The following is a 14,030-nucleotide window of genomic DNA, read 5'->3' on the forward strand; positions in this document are numbered from 1 at the left end:
CCCTGCTGGTATTGTATGCTACTGAAGTGAGGCAAAACATGACACTTACATGCTAGGCAGACTTTGTTACCATTAGATGAAGCCAGGCTTGCTTTTCCTCCTTTTTCCAGTCTTTGTGCGAAGCTAAGCTAGCTGGCTGCAGGCTCAAGCTAAATATTTACTAGAAAGTTGTGAGAGTAGTACAAAAAAGTCCCTCAGGAATATCAAAAGTTTCAGTTGTGAAGGAATTCTTCTTCTTCTCTTGCCAAGAAAACAACAAAGCGCTTATCCAGAATTGTCAAACTATTCCTTTAAGACATCTGTCCCTTCACAGTGTTCAACGTTTGAGGGGTCCCCTGCCGCCGTTAAGTTTGTAGACCACCTGGAAAGTGGAAGCAGTTGTGGTGATGAAATGATTAGACTCTCAAAACCCCATCAGCAGCAGGTAGTCCTGTAATCAGAGCACAGCTTGTTAACTGCCTGTGTGGCTGTTAGAATGGAAGTGATATTATGAGCTACCCACAGAGATATTGCACCAATTTGTTTGTAACAGTATTGATGCTTTGAAGTAAAAACAGTGTATAGATGCTTTCACCTGGAGTATGATTGGATGTTTATGTCTCTTACCTTTAGCCTCCACCCTGAGGTAAAGGCCCCATGTTCACTGAAAATCACAGGATTCCAGCATAATGCTCCATTTAATTGTTGTAGAGGCACATCTGATAAAGGGACTGCCATTTGGGTCATTACTACAAGCTAATCTTTCAGGTTAAACTCATTTCCAGCGAGTTAACTTGAAGAAAATGAATTTGAATTTAGCCAATAATAAAGTTGACATAGCCTCAATTTAGATAGTGATCGTTTAATTTCATTGGAATTAATTTGGCTCAGCTGGAAGTGTAAATTAACCTGCCAATACCCCCCAAAGAAATATGTACATTCTTTAGCAAGGACTTGGCGCCAGTTAATTGATTTCAGCACCCTGCCAAACCTTCACATCCTAAATTGTTGTGCTTAATTAAAACAGGCACAATCTCTCTACAGAGCACGTTTCTGTAATGAATGAACGAAACCCTCGCTTCTGCAAATATGTTCTTGATACTGATTAAGCAGTGTGTGTGTGTGTGTGTGTGTGTGTGTGTGTCTGCATGTTTCTGTGTGTGTTTAATGAATAAACCCATTTTTGTTGGAATACCTTGAATATCTTGGGAGGAGAGCTCATGTGGAAGAATTTAATATCAAATCAAAGAAAATGTTTTTGGGGGTTTGGTTGTTTATTAAGGCATCATCAAGTTTCATTACACTTCACAAGCAGTGGTAACTGATGTAGACGTCTCCCATTATCCATATGCCCTGCATCATTTCTGCAGTTCTTTAACACTGCGACACAAAACTCCTCTCTCTCCATCAGACAAAATGCCTCTCGTGCTGATTGATGTCTGAAATTAGAACGAGGAAGGAAGCAGGCCTGCCGCCGAACCGTCTAACCACACCAAGAAAATCACACATCTCAGAGTTATTGTTGGCTGTTTAGGCCAAGCTGAGGTACGTATCAGTCATAATAAGGACGCATATTGATCGAGTGTGGGCTTGACTCAGGTAATGATGAGTGAAAGGATCGAGGGAGCAGGAAGATGGATTTTCTGGATGGATTTTCTTCACATATACAGTTATAAAAGTGTATTTTTTGATATAACATTGAAAAGTAAGCAAGTTTAGAAATGAGCAATTATGAAATATTGTTAGATGCTCATCGTACAAAGGCCTTAGATACAAAAGAGGACGAGAGAGTTGTAGTCCCCGCCTATTCCCTCCTTGCCCAACAGTAATGTCTCAGTCAAAAAAAAGACGCTCTCCTCGCTGAAGGTTGTCACTCAAAGTTAAAGCAAACTTAGGAGAAGAATAACAGTAAAAAAAAATGAAGTTTTGAAAAATTCTGCATCAGGTATGTTCTGATTTTTCTCAAGGCATGCAGCAGGTAAACGCTGTGTAACTCCCCAAGGTGCATGCTGTCACTACAAGAAACTCAAATCTGTGTCTGGACACCTGGAGGTCAGAAGATCTAAGCAGTATATTATGATGATATAGTTGTTGCTACTGAATAGTGCTAAGACCAAATACACAACTCCCTTCCTGAATACCAAAACCTCAGTCTATGAATAACAAAACAGCATCCAGCCTCCCTCCACCTCCCTCGCTGGCATAGAAAAACAAACTCAAGTCTTTGGTTTGACGGTTCAATTCTCAGACTCTGGCTGTGCCTGCCTGTTGTGGAATATCTGAAAGCGGAGTTCAAATTTAACTTCTTGTTGGCTTCCTTATGCCATAACAGTAGGATATTGTTGATATGGATAAAGTTATTGCTCGCCATGGCTTCTGAATTTTGTTGCGAAGGCCTTGAAGAACCAGCTGTGTCATCTGTTATGAAGGCTGCAGAACAACAGCATTTTTTTCCTTCAAATGTTTTACATCAGCATCAGTCACATTCTGGTGTCTCCTCTTTAGCTGATCTGATCATATGCAAATGTCTTTGTTTGTCTTTAACAGCATTTCATGGTCTCTATTCACACAAAAACATAATTAAAATGAAACCAAAAGTTAGAACCAATATCAATTTTTAACATCCTTCATTGACTTCACTCGGAAAGACTTCATTTGATTCCCTTTGGCAACATATATAAATGGCTGACAGTTCATTTTGGCTGTTGCAGTGGAGTTCAGATAGATTGCCTTCAGCGATCCCTCCTTCAATGCAATAAATCTACTCAGCACAATGCATAATCTAACATAAGTATCATTTGTGGTGGCTGACAACAGACCTTTACAATCTCATTTGTAATTTCCATCCACAAATGTCACTTTCAGAGAGTTTATATACAAAACTCCACATTCTAGGTTGTCTACCAAATGCCAGTAAGCATGATTGGCAGACTTTCATTGAAGGGAGGTCATGACTTTGTTCTTGAGAGTCCTTCAGTAGCGTCCTGGAAGGTTGTTCATTTGGATGTTGTCCCCTTGGAGTCCTGGGTTGTAATAGGCCGAACCACCAAAGTTCAAGTCCAAAGGTTCGCTGTTGTCCAATCTGAGAACTAGAAATTAGAGGAAGTTAACATCGAACATTTGTATTGAACTCCTATTTACATAGGAAGTTTAAATGGTTTTTGCTGTTAAACTAAACTTGGTATTGAAGGAAAAAGCCACCCTTTCATTCCTGTTATAATCTAACAGGCACTGTATTTGTGGCAGTTATGGGTCTGTTTTGTTGTTTAGGTTAGTAATGTTACTCTTACTTATGTCTAGCCAAAAATAGGCAATGAAACATCATACTGATGTAGTTACAGTCCAGCGTTGAACTGTGGTTTTCACTGTCCACATTCCCTCCGAATCAAAGAACAAGGGTTCCCTTGTTGAGCCTCCATTTTGAAACAGCATTCAAAGAACTCAATCATACAAAGCTCTCTTCCTGAGTGAACTAACATCATCCTGTTGAGTCATCATTGTCCTCTGCACCTACAAACACTGAATACAAAAGGTTCACACCTGTTATGTGGAGCTTTTTGAAAGTCGTTCGGGGAAATGTAGGGAATCACTACACCTAACTGAGGTAAGAGTAAACAAGGCAGATTGGAGGTAAATGGGTACACTTATGCTTAACTACAAAATAACAGCTTCAACACAGAGACGGGGTTGCCAGTCCTCCAGGGTCTGCTCTGAGAATTTTACCCCAATTTCTGGAGAGGAAAGGAAAATCAATCCCTGCAGATTGGGAAGTTAAAATGAACCTCTTTATTCTCCTGTTAAAGTGGATTTTGTGGAGTTTTTTTATGATCCAAACTGAGGGTCTCAGAATAGAGGGTGATGTTTGTTGTATATATTGTAAAGACCAGGACAAATGTGTCACTTTGGGCTATAAATGAAACTGACTTGTATGTGTACTGTAGGTTGTACTTGGCCTTTGGTAATGGAAGTTGGTTAAGATAGAGCTGAGATCACATGTAGTCATTCCAGCAGTCAAAAATCAAAGTGTACAAGAGATTTTTAAATTGCTAAATATATTTTAGAAATCCTCCTTTAGCCTGTTAGCGTGCTAACTTTTTGGTAACTGCAGCTTGAGGGATGGTTTTCTCTCAACAGCGGAGGAAGGATACAACACCCCACATGTAACACTGTCCTTTCATGCTTTCTCTGGAGAGTCAGCAACTACACATATCTGGCCTCGTGTGACAATGCATGTTGTTTACACCTGGCTGCAGGTGACTCCAACAGCTCCAACAACTGCTGTTACACAGGCAGAAGCACTAAGACCCAGGTGGTATCAATGACCTTGATACACCTGCGACTCCCCACCAGTCAGTTAGGACTGAAGAAGCCCCCCGGATAAGAGGCAGAATGTTTCCAAGTTTCTACATCCGGCTGACCTTGATTCAGCCTTCTTTGGATAAACTGCTGAGCTGTTTAGTACAACAGAGCTTCTCCTCCACTTTCTTTTTGGAAGCTTGCTTTCGGGCATCACCAGCATGTTTTTCAAGGATCAATTCACTGTTGCTCCTCCAGTGTTTGAGAGTGTATGCACGAAATTGGCCTAAGGACCTTCCATTTAGGATGTGATCTGACTCATCTTAAATATGCAGGCAGACTAGTGTGCAGCAGCAGAAAAAAACCTGCAGCTTCACTGTAGTTAGCGGAGAGGTTAGGCATGGGGGAGTGGGGAGGAACTGTGAGAACAAAATGCTGTCCTTCATTAAGTTCATGATAGAATGAGACAACTTGCAAACTGTCATAGTACATGATCCTATTTTGCATGGTAAGGTTAGCGTATTAAAGCACGATGTAGCTTTTGTGTGTGTGTGTGTGTGTGTGTGTGTGTGTGTGTGTGTGTGTGTGTGTGTGTGTGTGTGTGTGTGTGTGTGTGTGTTACTTAGACTACTTTAGAGGACAGACTTCTGACTAGAGTTAATTGGGGACTACTGGTGCAATTGGGGACAACAGCTGTGTCCCCAGTTGGAGAACAGCTGTTTTTTTGGGTCAGTGGCTCAGGAGACTCCACCGAGCACGACTGCGTAGCGTTCCTGCTGCTGGTTCTTGTCTGTCCTCCACATGGCCCTAGTGAGTGTTTTGGGAGCCTGCTTGATTTTGTTGATTTGGTCAGATTTGGCTGATTTTCCTTGATGTTTGTGCATCTACCCATCTTTCTTTTTAATTGTGTTTATTGTTCATATGTGATCAGGAGTCTGCATGGTTGTTTTATTTTGAAAATCTTTGAAAGATCTGCTCTGTGCAGCTTGACGCAGCCCCCATCAAAAATAAACTAGCGGTGGATTCCCTACAGCGCAGAGCAGAAAGCCACTTCTGAGTTTAGGGTTAGAATAAATCTTCAGGAAATGAATCCAAGTCTAGGTAATTTCCTGAAAAGTGACCTCAGTTAGTTTGTGTGTGTGTGTGTGTGTGTGTGTGTGTGTGTGTGTGTGTGTGTGTGTGTGTGTGTGTGTGTGTGTGTGTGTGTGTGTGTGTGTGTGTTCGAGGGAGACAGAAAGAGTGAGAGGAACAAAGGGTTTCAAGGAATAGTTTGACATTTTTGGAAAATCCCCTTTTTTCGCTTTCTTGCTCAGACTCAGATGAGAAGATCAATATCACATATCTGTACATTTAATATGTAGCTACAACCATCAGTCGGTTACCGTAGCTTAGCATAAGAACAAAATGTTCCTACCACGCTCAGATTAAAGACCACTGTGTAGGATTTAGTGGCATCTAGCAGTGAGGTTGCAGATTGCACTTCAGTGAACAACCCTTGCCTGAGGAGACCCTGTGGTTGCTGCTAAAGGCACGAAAAACGCTCCAGAGTCGGTGTTTGGTTTGTCTCTTCTGGGCTGCTGTAGTCTGACTCTGTGAAGAGGACCTGCTCCCTTTGTAGTTATAAAGAGCTCATCCTCAGGTAAAGAAAACACAGTGGTTCAGTGGCAATTATACATTAATGAAAACATAAAGAAACCCTAATTAATCCTGATTAAGCAATCACTGATAACAGTGTAATTACATATGTCCTAGGGTGGAATTTCCTCCAAACACCAGCAAAGTTTATCATTTAATGCATAAGGGGGTGTCGGAGCTAACATACCTGGGTCTGAAGGATACTCCTCGACCAGCTTCCTGTGAGAGAAACCCATCTGGTTCTTCTTTTTCAGGATGAGGTAGGCCACCAGTCCCAGAAAGGCCACAGCCACCCCCGTTCCCAGCACAGCCCCCCATGCTCCGTTTCTTTTACTCGTGTGGGTTTCTGATTCCAAACCTTTATTAGAGAAATGAGGGGTCGAGAGACGGTAATAAATAATTTGTCAACAGCAAAATAATTCATACCAACTGCTGTCTTTGAGGGTTAATTGTCGGATAATTATTGCTGAAATGCGTTTTTGAAATTGTGCTTCCAGTGGCAGCACTGTGCATAGATACACATCCCAATTAGTCAGCTGTACAGATTTGTCTAATTAATGCAATTAACATGCCAAATTCATGATAATTTCTTGAATACATTAGAATGTTTCGAGGCTGCAGGCTGTGCTCATCATCTCGATAAGGTGACGTGCGACTGAACATTACTTTAGTTATCCATGAATTCTTTACATGTAAATATAGCAGAGAGCTAATTAACTGCTCCCAGTATGACAGCTGTGCGGCGACATGAACTATGAAAGATGTTACATCCATACAGCTAGAAAATGACTTCCACTAACAACTTGTTTTCACATGCATGCTATCATTGACTCCTTTTTTGCTTGATATAACTGAATTTTTCTTCGCTCCTCTGTTTCACTGTCTGTTCGGGGCAGCAACAGTGGATAAAAGGCAGTTTGTGATAGTGACAGAATTGTTTTCAGTATCCTCTGACACAGAAATACTACATTTGTGTTTTATCAGGACTCACACATAAATAATTCAGTGGCTCCGTTTATCTACAAATGGCTCAATTTACCCACTTGCTAGGATCAATTTACCCCTAACCTGGGGCAAGTGGAACCAAAAGACCATTCTTGTTTTGTTTTGCTGCTTTTTTCCACTTCATTTGAAGGCAGACATAATGCAATATGAGTGGAAGTACTTGTTTTAGTGATGTCTTAATTTATTCTTGCTAGTAAAACGTCTTAAGTAAAGGTTTTGTCGCCTCGCTTTGCTCTCCTTGATTGTAGTAGCTCGTTATAGCTCTCTATCAATCATAGCTGAGGTCATTGTGCATCATGTTTTCAAAATGTTTTTTCTGTTTTTCTCTAAAACTATATTACCCAAATCTGACTATTGGATTGATTGCCCTGAAATTCAGTATAGACCTTAATGTCCATGTCAGGATTATTGTAATAATTTTGGTTATCCCTTGACTTTCCATCTAAAACTAATGACATTCTCATCATCCTCAGCTGTATATTGTGTTTAATGCTAATTAGCAAATGTTAGCATGCATAAACATCGTACCTGCTGTTGCATGCTAACTTCAGCATATTAGAGTGCTAATGCTGGTCTCGTAGTTGGACTGAATGGATATTTTTATTTATTGATGTCAGTAAAAGTTGCCTTGTGGTTTCATATCTAGAGACTCTATGCTGATCTGTACTCAGCTGTTTGTGCTGTGGTGCAGTTTTTGTGTACACGCTGTGCCTGTCATGGTGACTGCGGAGCAGTTTTTTCTTCCTGTGTTGCCCGCAGTTTCACAACTGTTTTCCCACTGTTTATTGCCATCATCTGTTAGCGTTATGTCCTACTGTCACATCTGTCCATATGATGTGGGTTTTATTTTAATCCTAACCTCGCGCCAGCTCTCTGAAGGCCTTTTTTCCCCTTGTCATGGTGTCAGCAGTGAGTTCGCCCACATATATTTTCCAGGGAAAGTAGCTTTTCAAGAAGATAGATAGATTTGAACTAGTGTGCATGAGCAGCCTTTTCCAGCCCTATCTCCTTGATCTGGTGGTTGACACCAAAGACTGGTCTCACGCCCCTGCAAAGAGGCAGCACAAGTATCTTTGACCTCAGTCCCTCTTTCAGGTTTTTTTTGCCACTAAAACAGGGTTTCATTGTCCTTCTGAAAAGGTGGGTGTAATAGACCGCTTCACTCATAGTGGCTGCATCGAAAGCTGCTGAAACCCAATCCAACCTTTTCCTTTGAAAGAAGGGGAGTTTGTCCTCTGCCGGTGGGAAAATAGATGCAGGTAAATGTGGGTCAGACAGAGGGGGGGGGAAGGCAACGTGGAAAACCAGCAACGGTGATATATCAGCAAAGTATTGCTTTCAAACCGAGTCTCTAAAGGTGATCTGTAAAGAATTCTGTGCCTGCTCTGTTGCCTTTCTGCTTAGGTTATTAAGCTTAAGGTTATTTTTTCTAATATCTGTCTATAAGTGACATCATGCTGCCACCCAATAAATGTTGGCACTGTACGTTTCTGCAAACCACAGATATGTTCAAACTCCACATTTCAGTCATTTTACCTCACATCCTCTCCTCCTCCTGACAATTCAATTCAATTCAATATTCCTTTATTCGTCCCTCGAGGGGAAATTCCGTAATTTGAACTACGTCACTTTGACACCTATTGTGTTGCTTATTGTGGTTTGCAGAACTATACAATGTCAACATTTTATTGTGGCTACATGTTGCTGGGAAGACACACCAAGCAGTTTTCTGGACACAGAAATGTGCACCAGATACTGTGACACCTGAGACTGCAGCAGTACCTCTTTCTGAGCTGCCCCCTGAGGCTGAACCCTTCTCTGTCTTATTTGCCTTCTCGGGTATGTTCAGAGCAGCCGCAGTCGTAGATGAAGACGTGGTGGGTGTCTCATTTATTTCTGGCGTCGTTGTGGTTGTCACGGTTGTTTTGTTGGTCGCGTTTGTAGCGTTTGTTAACGATGCATCTTTGTCTGCTTTTGTTGTGGATCCGTGCGTATTGCTGCCCTGTGGAGCCACGGTCTGGAAATCAGTGGGATTGGAGTTATCTGAAACGCTGGTGGAGTTTTGTACAGTTAGATGAGTTGTAGAGTTATGAAATTCTTTCTTGGTGTCTGTCATGCTGAGCTGGCTTGAGTTTGTGGGAGCTGTGGTTGGAGAAACGGTGGTGTTTGACAGTTCAGGTTGTTTGGTGGTAACATTCTGAACTGTGGGAGGCACAGTGGTAGTAACAACAGTCAGATCATCAGATCCATCATCAGCATCCTTATCTGGGCCGGTCACATTCTCCTCCTCTTCAGTAAATACTGCCATGGAGCCAGATGCTATCCCACTGCTGTAATCATTACTTGACTCCATGGCAGTTGCATCAGGTGCCTGATCATATTCTGCCTCCTCTCCAGGAACTGCAGCATTTTGACTTCCAGCTGTATTTTTGGCTAGTTCACGGAGCCAGCTTTTATCAATTGTCCGCCCCGTAGACTCAGTTGTATATTGGAGCGATGCCAAGTGAAAGGCTTGGACGAGCAGAAGGAGGCTTGCTGTGATTTTTAAATACCGTTCCATTTCCCCCTCTGGTTTCCCTCTGAAACACAAGAGTAAACATACAACATTGTTTTAATTGATGGAATAATAGGATTCATTGTGGTGTTCAGAGTGCCGAAAGCAGGTTCATATTCACATTTGAACACTGTGATAATACAGATTCTGCACAGTGAAGGGCCTCACAGTTCATTCTTGACCTTGAAAACCACTGCTGATAAAACAATATCCATTAACTTGCTTATTCAGAAGCTTTCGATTGTATCACAAAGGCTTGGTCAGCAAATAAAGTTTGTTCAGGTGTTGAGGAACTGGAGGTGTTCAGACATTATTCTGAGCACTTTTCAGACATCTTGTCCACATTGTTGTAAAGTTGGGACCAGTGGTTTTGTCAGCTGCTGTTTCCAAGGTCAAGAAAGTAAGTTTGATTATGTACAGAGTGACTTTCATCTGCCAATGACGACCGTGTGATAGAGTTGAGAGCTCCAGCACAAGTATGCTAATGGATCTTGATGTAGAGCTGTTTTATCAATTTCTAAGTGACTTTGCAAAGTCACACTCTCACACACACACTGACATGGGAATATTTGTCAGAATTTCTAACAATATGCTGCAGCATAGCATCCAGGATATGTCAAAATAACTTCAAAAGATCAACACAGAGCAGATATCTACTCAGTCACTGCAAAAAACAGACAAAGAAGCTCTTCATTTAGCAAGAACAATAGATGTAAATATTCTTCCAGCACATAACATGTGGTAGGCTGCTCTTTCAACCATGCAAATAAAAAGCCTTCACTGTTTATTTTATTACATGAAGTCCTTTGTAACTTTGAGTCAACATGTACGATTGAGGTCTAGGCATAAATGCATCTTCATCTCAAGTGAAACCTAAAAGAAAAAGTGTTTTCTGGCTATTTTCTGTTTCCTGCTTCGTCCCAGTGAGTCTGTTTACCGCCTGCACACGATAAGCGCCGTCTGGAAGGAGCCACAGGTGTTAAACTCCCGTTCATCACGGCCTTCAAACTCTGTCTGACCACACACAAAGACTCAGCGTGCGACAAGACATCTCTGTTTGTTCCGATTTTCCAGAAGCACAAAACCACCTGCTTCAAAGGCACAGGTCAGCTGCACTGACACAAGCCATGATGAAAATCCTTGAACAACTAATCCCGTCGCAGCTCCGGTCTTTGAGGCAACTGCTCAGTTGATGGTGTGGTAAACATGGACCACAACATCGTGAACACAACATCCCCGGCTGCTACATCGAGGCTTGTTGGTGGATATCAGGGCAGTCATGCCTGCATTGTTACACTGTGAGTTCAGCATAGTCCCAACACAATCTCCACTGACTTCTTGGCAGCGTGAATTACACAGGTGCCCTGTGAGCTATGTGTTCTCCCCTCGGCTTCACTCCAATACACAAATGACAGCAGCTCCAGTTATTCCCTGCAGGGCACTCTCACTGCAAGTCACTTTGTTGATTGGTTGCTTTGTTCTCAACAGATTCTCATGAGCAGCGCAAAAGGCTTCGTTTGCACTGTGTAATGTGGTCGTCTGCAGCAACAGAGGTTTGAACATGCAAAACCAGAGATTTCACATTTCTGTCATTATTAGCATGTTTTAATGAGTCAATAAGGGAACCACTAACTGAAAATACATTGAAAATGTCTAATTTTGGTAGCACTTTATATTAGGGTGCACATATTCACCCTTGCTGGCTCTTATTGAGGCCTGGGGTTTGGGGTTATTAAGGGTTAGGTTATTAAGATCAACACCTTCCTAACCTACTGTCAATAAGCAGTAATTAGGAGGTTATTGCAGGATAAACTCTAAGCTTTTTAACACCTTATGCTACTTATATGCATGCTAACAAGCAACTTGTTAAAGGTGAATATGTGGACTTCTTTTAAATGTACTTGGAAAGGTGTAAGTGACTCATCATGACAACGATCAGCTGCACTGATGGTCACTGACTGACGCGGCAGGAATGCTCCTCGGTCTGTCTTGTTTATCCACACATCTGCCATGTTTCTGTGTTTTTTCTACTCTGTGGGAAATAAATGGAAAACCTGTGGGTAGCTGGAGGTTCAGCCTGCTGTGTGAACGCAGGTTCAATCAAATGGCTTAAATAAATAAAAAAATAAATGGCTTCAGAACTGTGATTCTGGGTCACTGATTGATTATCTAGAAGACTCCTGTGTCTCTAAGTTGCAGAACATTTTGGGGGGACTAAGACCAACTTTCCTTACATGTCGTCTCTCTCTCTCTCTCTCTCTCTCTCTTTCTCTCTCTCTCTCTCTCTCTCTGCCTACATTTTCTGTCTGTGCATTGACTATACACCATCAGTTTAAGGCAAACCCCCCAAAAAACTGATCTTGAATGAATCAATCAATCAATCATAATGATGAAATAATAATAATGATGATACTTTTTAACCAGCAGAGCTTGTTGAAGTGTGAATCCTGACGTACTGTGAAGAGTTAATGTAGATCCAGTATAAAAGGCAGCTCTGCAGAGCTGCTGCTGTGTGTGAATGTGTATGTGGTCAGCAGGGAAAAGATTTATAATCAATGACTTGTCTCAGAAATGTTACCCACACTGATTTATATTTGCCCGAGACAGTCGTTACTGTCTGGTGTGTATGATATATGTGTGGGCTGTTGAATTTCATAACAGTGATTCCAGTTTTGTGTAAACTCAACATGTCACTTCCTGTCCATAATAAAAATATCCAGACATCCGTCAACACGTTGGGCACGGCTGCGTCAAGCAAACCTCCACCTGTTTTTAGAAGCTGCAGCAGCAAACTGCTCGCCCCGCTGAGAGACTGTTTAGCCGTCAGCGTCCAAAAAGAAGAGTCTCTGCGGCGCGGCGGGTCGAAGAAACAGGCAGAGATGTTTGCTTCTGACCCTTCACACACAGAGAGAAAGCTGCCTGTTGAAAAGAGTTCCCACTCAGCTGGTCTGTCAGAGTCTGTACCAGCAATCACCTCCACAGCTCTGCCAGCCGTGACTTCAGCCCCACAAACACACTCAGACTTAAAGAAACCCAAAGCACTCTGTGAACCCACATGCAGACACTGATTACCCGACATTTAAGCTGTGAATCACTCAATTTGTTTCAGGTTCACCTCTGTTGTCGTCACTTATTAATATACTTTAATTTATTTTGTACATTTAGTGTGTTGTACAGCCTCATCAGCTTTGTTTCCGCCCAACTGTATCACAAATTCTAATGCAAATAAATGCTTGTTTCCATCTGCTGCCATTAACTCCATTATTGGAGTTGGTTCATGCTGTTGCAGTAGGTGGCGCTTATTCAGCTAAGTCAGAAAGCCATTATTCCACTGGAAATGAAGAGATCATAACAAGAGGACGTTTGTTTGTCCGCTTGTTTTATGTAATAATGCGAGGAAGGTTCCATCACATCTGTGTGGAGCGACGAGGAGACCGTTTAATCAGCTGCTTCTTCTTCTTTTTCGCCTCTCACAGCAGAAATAGCCGATCAGTCGTGAGTTAAATATTCTCCACAGCAAAATTGTACATAAAATCAGTTTAAAATATGGTGTAATGTCATTAATTAAACCACCAAGCAGCATCCGTCTCGATCAATGATCCAATGATGAACCACTGACAGGGGCCGATCTGAATAAAGAGTATTGTCTTGTCTTACCATAAGTATGAATGCAGGGCTTGTACTTGTACTTGTAATGCAGTGTTTTTATAGCGAGGGATTACTGCTAACTGACTGACACTGTAACTGTATTGCATGCATTCCTGTTCATCACGTCATACAGTCTACAGCCTGTGTGTCACTTATTGTTGTGATGTTTGGCACAAGACAAACTCTCATTTTGATACTAAAACTAAAGCGTTTGTGTTTCTCATTCTCTATTTTTACTCTTTCAAAAGGGGAAACAGTGGCAAAAGCCACCAAATTTTAAACATTTTACACATTTTAAGTGTAACTTATTGATGTTTCAGTTGCCAAATAGAGAAATGATTGGAAATGAAGTCTTTACACTTTGATGTTTCTCTAAAAAAAGAGCTTATTTGTGATTCTTTTAGTGTAACTTAAAAATATAGCGGCGACTCAAATCTTATTAACCATATTTAGACAGATGAAGAATCATCCATTCAGTTTCTAGCCCCACACGCTTCCTGAGTAACATAAGACAAAGAATTAAATCCTTCCTCAGTAAATCCTTACCTTATTCTTAGGCTATATCAGATGAGAACAGGTGCACAGGCAACAGAATCTCCTCGCTGAGCTGCCAATGTGTGAGAGTGAATCAGCAGTCGACCTGGAAAGGGAAGCATGGAGGGAGGGAGGAGGGCCCAGCAGAGAGGCATACAGGGACCAACCTGCTCAACCTGCTTCTACACCTGCCAGCGACAGCAACACACCCTGAACTGCATCCAGTCGCACGCTGTGAAAAGGCCACACAGGACGGAGATGGGAACGAGTTAGAGGACAAGAGAGAGGGAACGAGTCTGTCTGTCAGTCACCACCTCGTTTCATGCTCCCATCTCAGTCAGTTGATTATTTTAATTTCCGGTTACCAGGTTGCCGGGTT

The 14,030-nt window shown here is 41.9% G+C and overlaps 1 protein-coding gene across 1 annotated transcript; it reads right to left on the reverse strand.

Annotated features, from left to right (window-relative positions):
* Nucleotides 1–1,244: 1,244 nt before the first annotated feature.
* LOC139332876 (mucin-15) lies at nt 1,245–13,757 on the reverse strand. The gene is made up of 4 exons (XM_070965026.1): nt 13,664–13,757; nt 8,698–9,494; nt 6,098–6,268; nt 1,245–3,068 (listed from the first exon to the last, which is right to left on the reverse strand). Exons 2-4 carry the CDS (start codon nt 9,473–9,475, stop codon nt 2,953–2,955), a joined length of 1,065 nt encoding a protein of 354 aa, XP_070821127.1. The 5' UTR covers nt 9,476–9,494; nt 13,664–13,757; the 3' UTR covers nt 1,245–2,952.
* Nucleotides 13,758–14,030: the final 273 nt, after the last annotated feature.

The sequence above is a fragment of the Chaetodon trifascialis genome, chromosome 1 (assembly GCF_039877785.1).
Source record: "Chaetodon trifascialis isolate fChaTrf1 chromosome 1, fChaTrf1.hap1, whole genome shotgun sequence".
NCBI classification, from domain to species: domain Eukaryota; kingdom Metazoa; phylum Chordata; class Actinopteri; order Chaetodontiformes; family Chaetodontidae; genus Chaetodon; species Chaetodon trifascialis.